Source organism: Phacochoerus africanus, chromosome 1 (assembly GCF_016906955.1).
Source record: "Phacochoerus africanus isolate WHEZ1 chromosome 1, ROS_Pafr_v1, whole genome shotgun sequence".
NCBI classification, from domain to species: Eukaryota; Metazoa; Chordata; class Mammalia; order Artiodactyla; family Suidae; genus Phacochoerus; species Phacochoerus africanus.
The window spans coordinates 154,871,050-154,890,398 of record NC_062544.1 but is presented as its reverse complement, the minus strand read 5'-3'; the positions used below and the strand labels follow the sequence as shown (position 1 = coordinate 154,890,398).

The following is a 19,349-nucleotide window of genomic DNA, read 5'->3' as shown; positions in this document are numbered from 1 at the left end:
TTGATCCATCATTCATGCACAGGTTTTCATTTCCCAACCAGATTATAGGTGTTTGAGGATAGGAAACATTCAACTCATGATCGCCTCTCCTGACTCTCACCACTTAGGCAGAGATTTCTCCAGGCTTTTTTTTTTTTTTTTTTTTTTATGATGTGGCTTGAGGATATGTCCCTAACCTTTTGCCCAGAACTTCCTATCACCAGAAGAGTGGCTATTTTGGCAGCCACAAGGACGTCTGGGGAAGAAATGGCAGCCTTTTTTTTTTTTTTTTTTTTTAACTGTGTCTAAAGCAACTGGGGCAAAAGGCAGCACTCCCAACACTAGGATGTTTATCGAGGGTTATGGCAGGTGAGCAAAATTGATCTGCATAACATTCACATAACTCTGAACACTGCAATCTCTTTCAGGCAATTGTTTAGTTAAAGTAGCATCGCTTTAGGCTGTAGTTGCCTGATCTTTCTCATCCCAGACCCTTTTCTCACACCCCCTCGCACTGACCCAGGTCCTGTCAGAGGATGACCAGGAGAGAAGTGGAGCCACGAGATGTGTTTCGTGTTGTGGCAAAGACTGAGCATCTCCCCTGAGCTGGCTGGGTGTGCTGCGGCCTTGTTGGCCGAGGACAAGGGACTAAGTGAACTGAAGACAGTTGAAGGAAGGGAACTGGGGTGATGGGATGATTTTTGGCAGCAGGCAGAGGAAAAGTAGTTTCTGCGGGGAACCAACTAGAATGAGCTAACTTTGTGACAGGCTGTGGCTCCAGTGGGGGCTGGGGGGCAGGGCTGATGGTTTGGTGATAGAGCTGATGTAGATGGCAATACTGAGATGAGGGTGCATGGGGTGTGTGGAAGAAAGGGTACTCAAACAGTCCACGGCTTAAGGCTGATGGGGAAGAGGGGCTTCTTGGACCTCAGTGAAGTCCAGACTATCTCAGCTGCACAGGGATTGCATAAACCATTCCTCGTGCACTTGGGTGTGTTCAGTACACATGGGGATTGAATCAGTACACAGGGCCCCCGGGAGGGGGCATCCAGGAGGAGCTGTGCTTGACCCCCTGGGATGCAACTTCAGTCCATCCCAGAGATCCGAGGGTAGATTGCTGTATTATTAATAATTATTTTAACCAACAATACTAATTCATAATGCAAGAAATCTGTTCACACACCACAGTGAGTCTGAAGAGCTAACTCGCTTACTAGTTTTGCTTGGATTCCCCAGAAGCAGAGCCTGACACAGGGATCCTGGCACATGTCAGTAATGAAGGGTTTCCTTTCAGGAAAATGGGGAGCTAGGGAGAGCAATGCAAAGTGTTAAGCCAGGAGGTGGTCTCGGCTGGAATCCGGCTACAGCCTGATCCAGTGGAGAGCTCCTGAGCAGGAGGATTTCTCCACAGAGGAATCCACTTTGGAGCAAGTGGGCTGGGCTCTTAAACCCTGTCAGTCAGCCACTGGCTGATGGCTGAGTCTGAGGGCGGGACTATGGGCCTAGGCCAGGTGTCTTCTGCTGAGGGCAGTTCCCTGGGCCTCTATGGCGGTCAGGGGCCAAGTTTCAGGGCAGCACCCTGGTGGAGGGTATTTCGATGGGACACTGTGTTTACTACACTTGCCATTTGGTATCGGACGACCCTTTGCAGGCCTCAAACTCCTATGTTCCCGTATGAGTACAATTAGACAGTCGAGAGTTAAATTTGGCGCAGGAAAGGCCAGGGCTCTTCCTGGCCCACTTACCAGGGCCCGGAGGGATTCCGTCTCAGCCTGCAGGCTCTGGACTTGGCAGGAAGTGTTGTGCAACTCCACCCTGAGAGCAGCGGCCAGCTTCTCTTCCTGGGTCTGGGCCCTGCGGGCCACCTCCGCCTGTTGCTGTGGAAAGTCAGCGGTGAGCAGGAGGGAGCCAGGGCCCCGACCCGGGCTTCCCTCGCATCATCTCCAGTCACCACTCTGCTGCCTCTAACGCAGAGGAAAGAGCCCTTTGCCGTAAAAATCACTTTTTCTATAGGTGCCCACACCTATAGAAATGCTTTGTGATACCACACCTATAGAGTGCCTTGTATTCCAATATTTACTTAGTTTTGAACATATAATGAAAGCAAATAAAATAAAATTCCAAAGAGTTTCTAAAGGATATATAGGAGAAAGTCTCCTTTTCTTCCTGTGCCCTAATTATTCTGTTCTCCTGTTTCTAGTTTCTTATACCTCCTTCCAGAAATATTTCATACATTTAAAAATAAATCTGTATGCTCATCCTCCCTTGCTTTGGTACTTAACATATCTTAGCAATTATTCTGTATCAGTATACAGAGATGAATTACATTCTTTGCAAGGGCTGCATAGCGTTGCCTTGCCTGGAAGTACTGTAATTACTTGGCAGGTCCCCACTGATGGACATCTTGTTTCCAGTCTTGGCCTGTTATGAGCCATAGTGCAATCCTCACTTTCCATACATGGCAGGATCTCTGAGGGGTAAATTCCTGTAGTGGAACTGTTGAGTCAAATCGCAGGCATCTATGATTGTGATAAAAATCGGGCTGAATTGCCCTTAAGAGAATTTGTAACCCCCTCTAGCACTCCAATTGCCCCACACCTTTTTCAAACAAGGAATGAACCAACTTGATCTGATAGTCCCCGGTTTCCCTGTAAAAACCTGTCTGGCCACAATTGTGAATACAGGGGGAAGGTCTGTGTTTTGAAACTTCTCCCCAGAGCAAGATGGGCATTTTCTGATTCTTCCCATACATTCCGGGAGCAGGTCACTTTTCCTCCTCTTTGCTGGGAAAAGGGAAAACACAAGAGCTCACCCTCATTAACCCTCAGCACCATCTGATGAAATGTCTCCAAGCCGGTAATATAGGAGAAAATCAACTGCCTTTTCTCCCAAGTCGCTGGCTTTCTGAATTTGCCATCTTTACCACGTATGAATACGTATTTACAGAATTATGCAAAAGCAGTCCAACCTCATTGACTGGCTAAGAAGCTCAATGTCAAAAGGCTTATATCTCAATACTAGTTCTGCCAGTTCTTGCTGTTTGAGGGCTATAAAGGACCCAACAAAGATGTACATCAAAGGCCTGGGAGCAGCTGAAGAACAGTAACCATGGGCCCAACTCTGACGGGGTACCTGCGGCTCTGTGTCCCTGGGCCATCATTCAGCCTCTCTGAGTCCCAGTCCATGCCCACAGGTGACAATGAGTGGGGAATCATATGGGAACTGCCTCCATCAGGCCCCCATCAGGTTATGCATGTAAAGCTTTTAGAACCTTGAAATGCGAATACTGGCTGTGTATATTTTCTGGATGTAACAGGGAAGAGTAAACAAATGCATTTGTAAAAGCCACTGTGCGGTGAATAATAACCAATGATAACTAACATATGTTCAGCACTTACTTTGTGCCAGGCACTCTTTTAACTGCTTTAAGTGCATATACAATTTAATCTTTACAACCCTGTGAAACAATTGTCATTGCTGTTTCCAATTTACATGAGGAAACTGAGGCATAGAGAATTGAGCTCTTTATTCAAGATCATGTGGTCTATGAGGCGCAGAGCTGGGATTCAAGCCCAGCAGCCAACCCCAGAGCTATGCTCTTAACCAGTGCTTAATGCCGCCACTTCCACCAATGCCTCAACTTAAGATCCCCCAAATTAGGAGCTCCCGTCATGGCTCAGTGGTAATGAACTCAACTGCTATCCATGAGGAGGAGGGTTCAATCACTGGCCTCGCTCAGTGGGTTAAGGATCTGGCATTGCCATGAGCTGTGGTGTTGCTATGAATGTGGTTTGGACCCCTCATTGCTATGGCTGTGGTGTAGGCCAGCAGCTGCAGCTCCAGTTTGACCCCTAGCCTGGGAACTTCCATATGCTGCAGGTGCAGCCCTAAAAAGACCAAAAAAAAAAAAAAAATCCCCCAAATTGGAGCTGTCTCCTCCTAGTAAAGGTGGATCACTCTAAAATATCCTCATTGTCGGCCAAGTCCTGTGGTCAGTAGCCCCGTTTTTCTTCCTCTTTTTGGTGTTTGGCACCTGGCCAGATGGGCTGTGTGGGTGGGTGGGAGGCAAGACGTGCGTACCCTGGCAGATGAATGGAGTCAGAGTGGTCAGGGGCAGACGTGATCTGGAGCTGGCTCCTAATAGCTCACAAGAGCCAAGTGAGAAATTCTCAGGAATTTTGTGGTTGTTACACAGCCATCATTAAAAAGTGAACTATATTGATTTACAATCAAATGAGTTACATTAAAAAATGGTAATAATAAGCTTATCACTGGCTAATTATTTTACATTTGACCATTATCTATGCTAGTGGTTATTGACATCAGTGGCATCTGTGTGATGGAAATAACACACATTGCTGTGCTCTTGTACATCTCTTCCCAATTCTGCTCATTTACATCAAGTCAGTAATTTGAAATCAGCCATGGTGAGAGTATTTACATCATGGGAATTGGCAAACACTACAAATCAGGGATTGAATGACTATTTTGTTGATTGTGAGACTTAAGAAAGGGATGCAGGAGTTCTCATTGTGGCTCAGAGGAAACGAATCTGACTAGGAACCATGAGATAGAGGGTTTGATCTCTGGCCTTGCTCAGTGGGTTAAGGATCTGGTGTTGCCGTGAGCTGTGGTGTAGGTGGCAGATGCAGCTCCGATCTGGTGTTGATGTGGCTCTGGTGTAGACCAGCAGCAACAGCTCCAATTAGACCCCTAGCCCGGGAACCTCCATATGCCTTGGGTGCCGCCCTAAAAAGACAAAAAAAAAAAAAAAAAAAAGAAGGAAAAGAAAGGGATGCAGAAAAGGTTAATAATGCAGATTAAAGTTAAAAGTGCGTCATGTCTGGGTGTTCCCGTTGTGGCACAGTGGAACCACATCCAACTAGCATCCATGAGGATCTGGGTTCTTTCCCTGGCCTCAATCAATGGGTTGGGGATCCAGCATTGCTGTGAGCTGTGGTGTAGGTTGCAGACACAGCTTAGATCTCAAGTTACTGTGGCTGTGGCGTAGGCGGGCAGCTGTAGCTCCAATTCGACCCCTAGCCTGGGAACTTCCATATGCTGCAGGTGCAGCCCTGAAAAACGCAAGAAAGGAAAAAAAGTGGATCATGTCTAGAGTTTGCTTGTAGTGCAGCAGGTTAAGGATCCAGTGTTGTCACTGCAGCAGCTCAGGTTGCTGCTGTGGCATGGGTTTAATCCCTGGCCCAGGAACTTCCATGTGCCATGGGCACAGCCAAAAAAAAAAAAAAAAAGTATATTATGTCTGCAGCTCTTGCATTGTGAATGGCACAAAAATTAGACAGCCTATTTTTCTAGTATTTGAAAATTATTATTATTATTGTCTTTTTAGGACTGCACCCATGGCTGTGGAAGTTCCTGGGCTAGAGGTCAAATCAGAGCTACAGCTGCCAGCCTACACCACAGCTCACAGCAACACTGGATCCTTAACCCACTGAGCAAGGCCAGGGATCGAACTCGCATCCTCATGGATACTAATTGGGTTTGTTACTGCTGAGACACAATGGGAACTCCCTGAAAATTATTATGTGATTCACAAATAAGTTTCTCACAACACTGATGAATGAGCTCAGTCAGGTCAATGAAAATATCAACCAAATTCTAGCAGAGCTATCCTTGTTCAATCACTGATGTGATTGACTTTTGGCTTAATCAGATATCAATCATCAAGCATTTTTCTGTAATCTGATTTTATGTCACTACTATTGATGAGATATAAATGATTATAAAAATGGTTGGCAGATGTTACAAAAATAGCAAGTCACACTGAAGCTATATGTGCAAACGGAAAAACAAAGCATATTATCTTAAAACTTGGTATTTCTAAAATTCTATCATGAGAACATGAATAGGTGATTCTCTTGTGGCACAGCGGGTTAAGGATCACTGCAGCAGCTGAGGTCATTGCTGTGGCCTGGGTTTGATCCCTGGCCCAGGAACTTTCATATGTCATGGGCGCAGCCAAAAAAGAAAACAAAAGAAAAAAAAGACATCAACAGAAATTTTTTGTTACCTTTAAGTAGTAGTATGAATGTGACTAGCCTATAAATACATATGCTTACATTCCCCTGCAGAGAGAGTTGGAAATGTCACCAGCACAGCCTGGGTAAGAGCCGGTGTGAGGGAAAGTCCAGTCTCATGGAGGCACGTTTCAAAGCCTTGGTAGGCAGGTCTGGGGTAAAACTGCTGGCCAAGTCTACAGCCATGGCCCCATGTGAACTGTCCCTCCTTTCAACCCAGACAATGAGTGGCTTGTATTCCATGGTTCAGTACTCACTGATCTCTGGAGAAAAGAATCCCCACGTCTCAGTTTTATTACCAGAATGCTGTACCGAAGTGTTTCCCAAATATTCTTGGACAACCAGCGTGGTTTGTCACATATCTGAATAATTCAAACTATTTTTATTTAAACCAATTTTCTTTTTCTTTGTAAATAAATGTCCTTAAAATGGAAACTGTAGTTAAGGATTCTCAATTTTTTTTTTTAATTTTTTCTTTTTATGGCCACACCTGCGGCATACGGAAGTTCCCAGGCAAGGGGTCGAATCAGAGCTGCAGCTGAAGCCTATGCCACAGTCACAGCAACATGGGATCTGAGCTTCATCTGTGACCTATGCCACAGCTCACAGCAATGCTGGATCCTTAACCTACTGAGTGGGACCAGGGATCTAACCTGTATCCTCATGGAGACTGTGTTGGGTTCTTAACCCGCTGAGCCATAATAGGAACTCCAAGTTCTCAGATTTTAATGTGTGTCAGCATCATGTGGGGGACCTTGTGAAAATGCATGTTCTGGGTCAGGAGATCCTGAGTGAGTCCCAGGAATCTTCATTTAAAACTTCTGCCTGGGAGTTCCTGTTGTGGCGCAGTGGTTAACGAACCTGACTAGGAACCATGAGGTTGCAGGTTCGATCCCTGGCCTTGCTCAGTGGGTAAAAGATCCAGCGTTGTCGTGAGCTGTAGTGTAGGTCGCAGAGGCAGCTTGGATCCCGCTTTGCTGTGGCTGTGGTGTAGGTTGGCGGCTACAGCTCTGATTCGACCCTAGCCTGGGAACTTCCATATGCCACGGGAGCAGCCCTGGAAAAGGCAAAAAGACCAAATAAATAAATAAATAAATAAATAAATAAATAAAATAAAACTTCTTCCTGATGCCATGGAAGCAAAGTTCTAGACTTCTACAGAAACTGATAAAACTGTCACTTGCCATAGATAGAAGATAACTAAAAAATTAATAAAATTAAAAACAAGTTACTGTGGTATATTCCAGCAAATGTTGCCTGCCAAGCTGCTGTATCTCAAAGCTGGCCTTCTCTTTGTTGAAAGGTGAGATTTATAAGTCTTAGAGAAGTGTTAATGATGTCCCAGCACCAAACAAAAACTTTCCTTTTTTTTTAGTTGGGTTCATTGCTGCTGAGCCACAACAGGAGCTCCAACAAAAACCTTCCTACACCGCTTAATTATGATGAAGAGAGAAAAAGAAATTAACTGGATCATTATAAATTTCGGTATTGCTTTATATCATGTCCCAAACCTCAGCTTACAAAAAATGATACTTGCCCTTCATCAGGGACAGTTAATTTGTTTTTGTTTTTGTTTTTTTTTGGTCTTTTTAGGGTCGCACTTGAGGCATATGGAGGTTCCCAGGCTAGGGGTCCAATTGGAGCTGTAGCCGTCAGCCTACGCCACAGCCACAGCAATGCGGAATCCGAGCTGCCTCTGCGACCTACACCACAGCTCACGGCAACACCGGATCCTTAACCCACTGAGTGAGGCCTGGGATCAAATCTGGGTCCTCATGGATGCTAGTCAGATTCGTTTCCACTAGCTACAACGAAGGCACTCCAGGGACAGTTCTTTAACTCACCTAAAAGTATTATGTGTTCTTCTCCAATAGCTTTTTAGGTTTCTGTTTTCTCATTATTATAACAACTGTACTTCTATTTCCATTTCAACCCAGCGTCTCCAGATTGCTTCTCACAGACCAGTGGGTGTGCGGTTCTAGCCCCTGAGCATGGGATGGGAGGTGTGTGTTCTATTGCTCAGGGCGGTTGCTGGGATGTGTACTGAGATGCAAATATGTTGGTTCCCAGGCTTTCAAACTAGCTTGAAATCTTGGCTCCCCTGTGCAGGAGCTGGGCTGCCCAAGTTTGCACTCCAGCTATGTTTGGGGGCGGGGGGGCAGGAAAGCATGTTGGCATTTTGGAATATGGTAAGACTTTTCAAATTAAAATTTACAAATTGGCATGTTGATGCACATGAAGGAGGGCTGTGAGAGAAAAAGAGCAGCATGTTGTTTTTTAAATCAGAATGAAGAACTGGAGGATCTCCAAACAGAGGGGAAAAGAGCCATCTCCAAACACCAATTGTTTGCTGATTAGCATTGCCATTCCCCAAACACCCTTGGCGATGACCTGGAGTTGGAAAAAAGTGGCTTTGAGGTGTGAGGGGAGAGTTCGAGTTTAGGAGGAGGCAGAGCATGGAGGGAGTGATGCTGGCGTGTTCTTAGCAGAACGAGTGTCCAGGCTGCACACTCAGGGGTGGATGTGTGCAGTCTGCCTTTCCCCGAGCAGTGGCTGCGTGGGTGCCAGCAAGTCACAAGCTGGTTTTTGCAGCTGGGGAACAGCTTTATGAGAGCACTGCTCTGTGGCAGAGCACAGCCTGCTGCCTTGCTCTTAAGATTCTCAGATCTTCCAGGATCACCCTGACCTCATTATGGTTATTCTCATGGAGAAAGGGGCAGCAGAGGGCTCCTTGGGGTTATAAGGCTTCCCGGTCTTGCATCACAGAGAGATCTTATCTACAGGGAAGGCACAGAATTGTGGTCTAGAAAGCTCCTAACAGAAGTCTGGCATAACCTTTTGGTCCCTCAAGACAAAGCCCTTCCAACCTCACACAAGATGTCACTTGCTTATCCTTAAAAAAGAGGAGGGATCAGGGTTCCCCCATGCCATGGGATCTGTCCAGGTCAGGCTAGAAGTTAAGAATGTTGACTCAAAGATTTCCATTGTGGCTCAGCAGGTTAAGAACCTGACTAATATCCACAAGGATTTGAGTTCAATCCCTAGCCTTGCTCAGTAGGTTAAGGATCTGGCGTGCCAGCAGGATACAGCATAGGTCACAGATGCAGCTCAGATCCAGCATTACTGTGGCTATGATGTAGGAGGGCAGCTGCAGCTCTGATTTGACCCCTCGTCTAGGAACTTCCATATCCTTCTATGGCTGTTAAAAAAAGAAAGAAAGAAATAAAAAAGAACATGTGGTTTGAATCCCAGCTTTGCCACATTCTAACTGTGTGATCTTGGGTAATTTACCTAACCTCTCTGTGCCTCCTCTATAAAATGAATAAAATCATAACACTATCTTGTGTTAGGAAGAAGAAATGAGAATAGGCCTGTCAAGTGCTCAGGACATGGTCTGGCACTTGGCAAACACTCAATAAATGCTCTGCTGGTCCTGCTTTCCTGGCACAGCTCATTCTGCTTGTAGAAGAGTGGTCCTTCTGTCCATTGCCTCCCACCTGCCCCCAGCCCACCTCACACTAGATTTTAGCATGGTGTGTGCAGGAACTCCTTACTCACCTCTCAATCCCCACCCCCCACCCCCAGGGGGCTCTAACGTGGTTTTTACACCTAGAACATGCCCCACAAGGTTTGCTGAAGGTCTGTGATGTGCCCTAGGCACATAACAGGGAGTACAGAAAGGGAAGATATACCAGGGATGGAATTAAATCAAATCATCTTTTCATTAGGAGGATTGCCTGCCATTATAATGATTGTAGGACACTTTACAGTCACCTGGTGTCAAACAAACGTTATTTAGCTCAGGCTAGCTTTTTTCACATGCAGTATACATCCGCCTGCACTACCCCAGCCAGATGTAGGAGTTATTTGGGAGAAGGCTGGATGCCACCTAGTCTTTATCAGAGACATGGGTTCTCCTTAGTGGGAATTAAAAAGAAACGCTAACATTGGCAAAAGAGCTGGCCTGGCTAGGCCAAACCAAGACTGAATTTATGCTAGAACTGCTTGGCTGTTGAAGCTGCTCTCTTTAGGGTGTAGGACCAATTCCCAGCCTCAGCGGAAGCTGCCAAAGGAAACACAGAGGAGCACCTGGCCTGCTGGATTCGTCACTTTCTTGGTCATGAGCAAGCACACAGAAGAGGCTCGGTGATGAGTGTTACTCTGGGGAGGAAAATATATTTTTCTTCTTAAAGTAATTATTGGAGAAGTCTAAATGGCAAAGCAGATGAGTGGCCTGGCCTGCTTAAGATCTGTGTTTCCACTGTGAATAAGAAAAGGCAATCTTACACTCAGAAAATACTTCTTCTGGGAAGAGCTTTCTGCCCAAGGCTCAAGTGGACATTCCCCAACCCCTGGCCCTAGCGATCCCAGCTGGGACACACCACCATGGCTCACAGCTACAGCAACCAAAGCCTGGTCTCCTGGCTCTTATACGAACCCTTCCTTACTGGCTAACAATATCTTTTGAAAGCCAGCTGGAACTACCATAACTTAAGGAAAGACAAGTGACAAGCTGGAAGCATATTTGCAACTTGTGTCATGGAGAGAGGACTGATTTCTCCAATGCACAAAGGGTTGCTACAAACCAGTAATAAAGAATGCAACACCTGGAGTTCCCATGTGGTCAGTGGGGTGAGGATGCCGCATCAGTGGAATTTCCTCATGCCACAGGTATGGCCAAAAAAAAAAGAAAAAGAAAAAGAAAGAAACACAAAAAGAAAACAGTGCAAGATCTAATAAAAAGGGAAAAAGATATGATCTCCAGGACACACAAAAGCAAATATGAATGAAATTCAGCATATAAAAAGATGTTCTACTTTCCTCATAATATGAAAAATGCAAAATAAAAGTACACTGAAAAACCATTTTTGACTTATAATATTGGCAAAGATCACAAAGTGTGAGAAAGTATCAGTGAGGATGTGGAGAACAGGAATCTCAAATATTTCTGATGAGAATGTAAATTGCTATAACCTTGACAGAGGGTAATTTGGCAATATTTGTCGAAATTACCAATTCACATCATTTTCACCTCAGTGATTCCGTGTCTATAAATTTAAACATCAGACACATTTCTATATTGGGAAATGAGTGACATCCAAAGTCAGTGAATAGTCTTATTTATAATAGCAAAAGATTGGAGCCACCGAATATTCATCAGCAGAGCACAGGTTAAATGAACCCTGGGATACCCATTAGCTGGAGCAAAGGTTGGCAATTTTTTCTCTAAAGGGCCAGATAGTAAATATTTTAGGCTTAGCGAGCCTTATGGTCTCTGTCACAACTAATCAACTCAGCAGGCGTAATGCAAATGCAGCTACAGACAATATGTAAATGTAAGCATGGCTACATTCCAATAAAACTTTATTTGAGAGAAATAGGCACTGGGTCAGATTTGTCTTGTTGGCCGTAGTCTGCTGCCCCCTGTGGTACAATATTATGCAGCTAAAAAGCAGTATGTTCTGAATACTACTTTTTCTGTAAAAAGAGAGAGAAAATGGATATATATTATCTTGCATACACATAAAATGTCTCTGAAAGGACACAGAGGTAAAGGAGAATACTTGTTGATCCCATAACAGAGACTGGGTGTTGGATGACACTTTTTACTGTGTATCATTTTGTACATTGTGAATTTTGAACTAAGTGAAGGTATTATATATTAAAATGTATAAATAAAAAGGAAATAAAAAGCAAGGTGGGGCCCTTCAGCAAAGCTCGTTCTGTGACATAGTATGAGGTATTAGAAATGCTAGGAGATTCCATAGTGGCTCAGGGGTTAACAAACCCAACTAGCATCCATGAGGACATGGGTTCAATCCCTGGCCTCTATCAGTGGGTTAAGGATCCAACGTTGCCGTGAGCTGTGGTGTAGGTCACAGACACAGCTCGGATTCTGTGTTGCTGTGGCTGTGGCATAGGCTGGCGGCTACAGCTCTGATTCAACCCCTAGCCTGGGAATTTCCATATGCGGTGGGTGTGGCCCTTAAAAAAAAAAAAGACAAAACAAACAAACAAAAAGAAATACTAGGTGACTCCCCTCCAGTGCTGTCTGTGAGTGCACCCCTCAGCGCTGATTTCACTGTAGAGCCCTTGGCGATTACAGCCACTCCTAAGCACACAGGGCCCTCCCCCCATCACAGATGCCCTCAGGGGTCTGCCCTCTCTATTCTCCTTGAAAGGAACTCTCCCAGCCAGCTGTCCTGGCAAGACCACATCCAGCCATCTCACAGCCTACAGCCAGTGACCTCAGTTGAGTAGCAGAAATCCATTTAATCCAATTTCACATATCTCAGAAAATACTGACCCTTTTGGTAAAAGCAAACAAAGAAAAGGCATAGCCATAAGAGCCTATGTAAAATATTTGTCCTTACAGGGTAAGTTACTGTTTGTGAAAATAGTTGATATGGTGACATGTTATCCAAGGTTTCCAGTCTCTTCATGGGTAGATGCTGTCCAATATGGCAGCCACTAGCCACACGTAACTATTTAAATTAGAATTCATAAAAATTAAAAAAAAAATTGAAAACAGTTTCTTAGCTGTATCAGGCACATTTCAAGTGCTCTATAACCTACATGTGGCTGGTAGCTGCCACACTGAATTGCTGCAAAATTACAGAATACTTTCATCACTGCAGAAGTTTCTACCAGAGGGCACTGCTCTAGTCAGTCTCCAGGGGCTCTTCCAGCTCTAAGACCATCAATAATCAGAAAGCCCACAATGCATCTCCATCTGTTCACCTCTCTTCATTCTTAACCGTCTCCACGATCTGTCATCCTGACTGTTTGAAGCTGGATGGTTACCACTCAGATAAAGTTTCTGACCACAAATGCCTTAAAAGGATCAGAGGCAAGTGCAGACCTCGTCTCAGGGCAGGTTGCGTGGCAGCATTCTATCTGTCATAGAGTTCCTGGCCCTGAGGGACTCATGAGGGCCTCCCACCCCACCAGCTCGTGCTGGTGACTGAATAAGTCTTTGGTCATTGTACTCATCCAGCTGCAATGAATAAGGGACAGAGATCAGCTTCTGGGAACTGGGGGAGGGACTTCAGTTCCATCAATAGGCAAACTGAAGTGGGGAAGGTCACCTAAGCTTGATTCGGAAACTTTTGGGGAGTTCCCGTCATGGCACAGTGGAAGCGAATCCGACTAGGTTGTAGGTTCATAGGTTCAGTCCCTGGCCTTGCTCAGTAGGTTAAGGATCTGGCATTGCTGTGGCTGTGGTGTAGGCCAGCAGCTATAGCTCTGATTCGACCCCTATCCTGGGAACCTCCATATGCTGTGGTGCAGTCCTAAAAAGAAAAAAAAAAAAAAAAAGAAACTTTTGGGAGCCCTCAGCCTACAGGGCAGCCCTGTTTCCAGGAGGATCACATATTGTAAGGAAAAGGTCAGTTGGAAGAAACATGTGATTATGTATATCATGATGGACCGATGCTGACATAAAAGATGATAACTGCATACTATTCTTTTGTTTTTGTTTTGGGTTTTTTTTGGCTATGCCCATGGCATACAGAAGTTCTTGGGTCAGAGATCAAACCCACACCACAGCAGTGACAACACTGGATCCTTAACCCGCTGAGCTACATAAGAACTCCATATTCTTAAAAGTGTCTTTTTGGCTACCCAGAATATCATTTTCCTGTTGATGATAAAGGACTTTTGAAATGGTTGCACCTGTGAAAGAAAAACAGTAGAAACAGCCCAGCAGGGAAAATAGAAGCTCCTGCCTCTTTTTCCTCCTTCCCTCTCTCCCTCCCTTCCTTCTAGCAATAAACACATCTAAGAAATGGGAATAACAATAGTTACTGCTTTTGAAGCTGTTGTGAGAATTGAGCAGAAAGTTTGCCAAAAGTCCAGCCAGCACCAATGGCCTTAAATGGTTATCAGTTTCATTGTTGAATTCGAGGTCGTCTAACAACGATGGACAGATGATTTCAAAGCACCTATAATAAGTTCCACAAAAGTTTTAGGGAAGAAGGGCACTAAGGGACCTAAATGGGGCCAAGGTCAAGGAAGAGCATACTTGCACTCAGGACTCTCTTTTTTGTTTGTCACTCTAAGGGCACAAATGTCTCAGGGCATGAATCTAGGAAACAGGTGAATAATAACAGTGATCCCCTCAGATTCCCCAAGGTGGCCTTTTGCAGGTCTCTTGGTTGCAGACTGGTGAGTATGTTCCATGTCTAGCCAGGAGGTCTGGAGGGTAGAATGACATGCGTTGGAGGTTCTTGAAGAATCTTCAGATACCCTGAGGTGGGTGACTACAACAAACAGAAAAGGAGCGCCAGACTTAAAAACCCTTGGAAATTCTCTGGACTAATCTGATCCCTCAATCATTGAATCACTCAACTTGAGAAGCTCCAAAACCTGGACCAGTGAGGTTCCTGACATCCATAACATCCAGAAAACCCAGCCAGAACCTCTTTATAAGTGTCTACTGATTAAGACATAAGAAGAGTTGGCAGATAAGTGGTAGCGGATGCTGATGGCACCCACCTCAACCCCTCAGCTCCCCCAGCTTCCTTCCTACTGCTAGACTCTGTACCCCTGCCTGGAGGCTCTCTTTGCCTGGAAGTCTTTGAAAGGTCACCTGCTAACAGATGACAGATAACCGAGGGAGGTAGTGTTACCACCCCAGCTTCCTTGCCTCCCCCCTCTCCTATATTCTGTACTGTTCTCCAGACCCCTATGGGGACACTCCAGTCTCCCCTCAGCAGGAGCTGGTTGGATAATGTGTTCTTTGTTGTTTCTCTTCCCCCAACTTCCAAACAAACCACCTAGCTTCAATATTTGTCTCAGGATCAGTTTCTGGGGGAACCTAAATGAAGACAGAAATTAATCATGTCAATTAATTTTCAGCCTCCCCGGGCTGAGAGGTAATTAAATAAGTGTTTATATTCCCTCTGCAAAAGGTTTTTGAAGGCAGCGTGTGCTAAGCCATTTCCTATCTATGCTTTGCCGCCAAGAAACCGACAAGAGATGCTGAGGCTGGGCAAGAGTCAGCCCCCCAGGGCATGGCGGCAACTGACAAAACTATTTATTGGAGGACTTCTGGCTGTCAGTTCTGATCTCCGCTGATGATCGGAGGAATTCACTCATTGTGCAAATATTTTCTGAGCTCTGCCTCTCTGCAAGAGGCCTGGGCAGCATCAGCCAAACTGAAACAAGTACTATCTGTTTTCCCTGAGATGTAGCTTTCAGATTACTCTATTAAAAAAAAAACACTAATGAATCTGTTCAGAATTAATGTTTGAATCACTGTTGGGCTGGTAATGATTCTCAAGAGGGTGATGGGTGAATAATAATGACCAGCTTTTTTTTCCACACCATGCTGTGTTTATTTCGGTTAATTACGATGCCCCTCCACCCTTTCCCAAAGAGATGATCACTGTGGTGTGGTGTGGTGTGGATCCCCAGAGTGTTGGGACAGACGCAAGTTTGCAAACTGCTTGGACACTGCAATTAGCTTTGGGAACCGAGCCAAGGAGAAGTGACAGCCCAGTGCAAGAAAAGAGCCCTGGATCGAGAGCCATGAGAGATGAGCAGTGGTGCTACAACCAGCTGTGTGACCTCAGGACATCAACTGCCCTCTGTAGGTCTCTGTTTTCTCACCTCTAAAATGAGGAAGGGCGATTGATGCCCTGGGGTCATTCACTGTGAGGGTTCATAAATCCCCTAAGAAGCAATGGGCCCAAATCCAATCCATGATTTGGTTTCACTTTCTTTCTGTGTTGTTTCAATTCTCACTGATTGTGGGGACTGCATTTCATGGTGTTACTAAGCACTATTGGCTATGGAAGTTATCTGTAGTGACCTGGCCCAAAGAACTGAAGGTTGGAAAGAAAAGCTGTTGAAAAGGGATAGGGAGTGGAGAATTGGGGAGTGGAAAACATTTTCTGGGTTGGAGAACACTGGGGGGGATCCTGACTTGGTGAAAACCCTGCAGAGAAGTTTCCTGTTAATAGTTGTAGGGCAGGGGTTGAGGGGGGCCTGGAAGAACACAGGTCAGAAAAGTTGTTCCTGGTTTTTTTCTTGGTAAATTTTTATCAACTCTCGTGGCTCCTGATGCTGGCTGAGTATTAGAATCATCAGTGAGCTTAAAACCCATGAAGTCCTTCTCCTTCTTCTGATCTAACTGGTCTTGGGCCTGAGTGTTTTTGAAAATGCCCTGAAACAATTTTATTGTGAGGCCAGGATTGAGACCCACTCAATAGTCACCAAGACCTCAGGAGCAGCACAAAGACCTCTTGCCCTCTTTCAAGTGCTACTTTATTTTCCCCACTTCCTTCACACCGTCCTTCCTTTTCTGCCCTTTTCTTCCTTGCCTCAGAATTCCAGAGTCATGAATGGGAGGGAGATGGAGAAAGGAACAAACCCTGTGCATTCTTTTTTCTGATTAATTTCTTTCTTATTTATGAGTTGTTTATTTATTATTATTATTATTATTTGCTTTTTAGGGCTGCACTCATGGCATATGGAGGTTCCCAGGCTAGGAGTCTAATCGGAGCTGTTGCTGCTGGCCTATGCCACAGCTGCAGCAATGCCAGATCTGAGCCGCTTCCACGACCTACACCACAGCTCATGGCAATGCCGGATCCTTAACCCACTGAGTGAGGCCAGGGATCGAACCCACAACCTCATGGTTCCTAGTCGGATTCATTTCTGCTGTGCCATGATGGGAACTCTTATTTGTGAGTTTCATTAAAAGATGCTTTCCCTCCACGAATGTAATTCACACTATTAAGAAGAACTTGAGAAAGAGTCAGAAACAAGAAAAAAAAATCTCAATGTGAAATGGTTTCCCCCACTTAAAGACAACCACTGCTAATGCTAATACCTTTATATTTTAGTGTTTTCTTTCTGATTTTTTTTTTTTTTACAGCTTCCTTGAAGTGTAACTGAAGTACAATAAACTGCTTGTTAATCCTGATGCCTAGTTTCTTTGTCTGTGCTTTACCTACTGTGTACAGCAGGGATTGGCAACTGCAGCCCAGAGGCCAAATCCAGCCTAACTCCTGTTTCTATAAATAAAGTTTTATTGGAACACAGCCATGCTCACTGGTTACCTCCTGTCTACCACTGCTTTCACACCATAGCGGCAGAGCTGAGTACTGCCTGGAGACCAGCTGGCCCAGGAAGTCTCAGTATTTACTGTTGTGTCCTTTACAGAACAAGTTTGCTGGCCCTTGGTACATACCATTCTGTGCTCTCTTCCTCCCCTCCCCCTTTTTCCCTTATTGCGTGAACATTTCCTGTATTGCTCTAAATGCTTCATAAACATCATTTCTGAAAACTGCCAGATATTTCATTGCCTGGTTAGGTTGTAGCTTAGTCTTTCTCCTACCTATTACTCAACATTTGTCTGTTTTCCTCCCAATTTTTTTTTCACTCTAGTAATAATAAATACTTCAGTGGGTATATCTGGGTGTGAACTTTATTATCTGTATTTTCAATTACATCTTTAGGATGGGGTCCAGATTATTCAAATGGTAGGTAGGGGTATTTTAAGCCTCTCAATGCATAATCATGAAATTCCTTCCTCAAAGATGCCATGCTAGGTTGTGCTTCCTAACAACTCAGAAAATCACCCACTTCTCCATGTGCTTGCCAGCATTGAGTATTATTACCTTTTTTTTTTGCTTTTTAGAGCCACACCCAAGGCATATGGAGGTTCCTAGGCTAGGGGTTGAATTGGAGCTTCAGCTGCTGACCTACACCACAGCTGCAGCAATGCTGGATCCTCAACCCACTTAGACAGGCCAGGGACTGAACCCACATCCTCATGGATCCTAGTTGTGTTCATTAACCGCTGAGCCATGATGGGAACTCCTGAGCATTACCATTTTAAACATGTCTGGCATTTAGACAGGTAAATAATAAGCCATTATTTTTGTGTGTCTTTTCTGTCTAACAAGATTGAAATGGTTTTGATTTTGGCTGCTATTTATCTTCTAAAAAATTTTTAAAATTAAAGTCTAGTTGATTTACAATGTTGTGCCAATTTCTACTGTACAGCAAAGTGAGTCAGTTATATACACATATACATTCTTTTTCATAGACCTTTCCATTATGGTTTATCATAGGATATTGAATACAGTTCTCTGTGCTATAGGGAAGGACCTTGTTGTTTATCCATTCTAAATGTAATGGTTTGTATCTACTGCCCCACAAACTCCTAGTCCATTGCTCTCCTTCCTAGCTTCCCCTGCTATTCGTCTTTGCTTGGCCTCCTTCTGCACAGGCCAGAGTGCAGATGCTGGTCCTGCCTCTCACCTTGGCTTGGAGCAAGGCTCCCGCCTCCACCCGGTTCTTTTCGACATCTCTCTCCCAGTGAATTCGGATGGTCTCAAGGATGTCGTCCAGCCCAGTACCAATGGGCACATCCAATTGTTCCAGCTCAGACCCTGCCAGCTGTTTGTAGAGCATTTTCACATCCTGAAAACGACAACATACACCCCAGTGAGTTCCAGAGGAGAAAGAAAAGACACAGATTTTTAGCCATCTGAAGCCCAGCTCTGTGAGCAATACTTTGCGGCCAAATGTGGGGCTTCACAGAAACGAGCAAAGTTCCTGGTCCTCTTTCCACCATGGGCACTGTAGTCTCCTTTCCTCGGGATGCGTTTCTTAGGCTGGTCTTCTTCACAAGCCCAGGCTCACCCAAAGCAAAAATCAAAATAAATAAATACTGAAATAAGAATGCTAAGGAAGCAACAAGAGCAAGATGAGATTTATAAATTTCATCAAGTAGGCGGAAGGAGATTTAAAGATAGCTGCGGAGGTTTTAAAGGGTTACTGTTGGAGAGTGGTGAGCTAAGAACAGGAAGAAGTGGGCTTGTTGGTCCCCAGTAAGCTCAAGGTTGGACAAAAGAAGGAACTTCCCAGTGTGAACGTGGTTAAGTGGTTTTGACTTTTTCCACTGCAAGCACTTTAGGTCTTGGCTCAGTGACAGGTGTGAAGTAGTTTAGAATCAGTGCAGTTCTGTGGGACACTGGACCACATCATCATTGGCGGTCCCCTCAGTCCTGTCATTCAGGAATCTGACCTAATTCCGCTGGGGAGTGTGACTAAACCACAGCCTGGATCTATTCTTGGAGTTACTTTGTTTGCTTGTCCAGTGTTGGAAAAAAGTCTAAACTGCAGCCTAGCAGATGCTCCCCCCAATTTCTTTCTTTCCCTTTTTTTTTTTTTTTTTAGGGCCACACCTGCAGTATATGGAAGTTCCTAGGCTAGTGGTCAAATTGGAGCCGCAGCTGCTGGCCTACACCACAGCCCCAGCAACGCAGGATCTGAGCCATGTCTGCGACCTACACCACAAGCTCACGGCAACACTGG

General features: G+C 44.9%; 1 protein-coding gene across 1 annotated transcript in view; it reads right to left on the bottom strand.

Annotated features, from left to right (window-relative positions):
• Window positions 1-19,349, bottom strand: part of BFSP2 (beaded filament structural protein 2) — an 81,593-nt gene that overhangs the window by 7,186 nt on the left and 55,058 nt on the right. The window contains exons 4-5 of the mRNA XM_047754652.1: window positions 18,291-18,452; window positions 1,725-1,856 (exon numbers count right to left, since the gene is read on the bottom strand). Coding sequence (XP_047610608.1) covers window positions 1,725-1,856; window positions 18,291-18,452 — 294 coding nt within the window. The remainder of the gene's footprint in view (window positions 1-1,724; window positions 1,857-18,290; window positions 18,453-19,349) is intronic.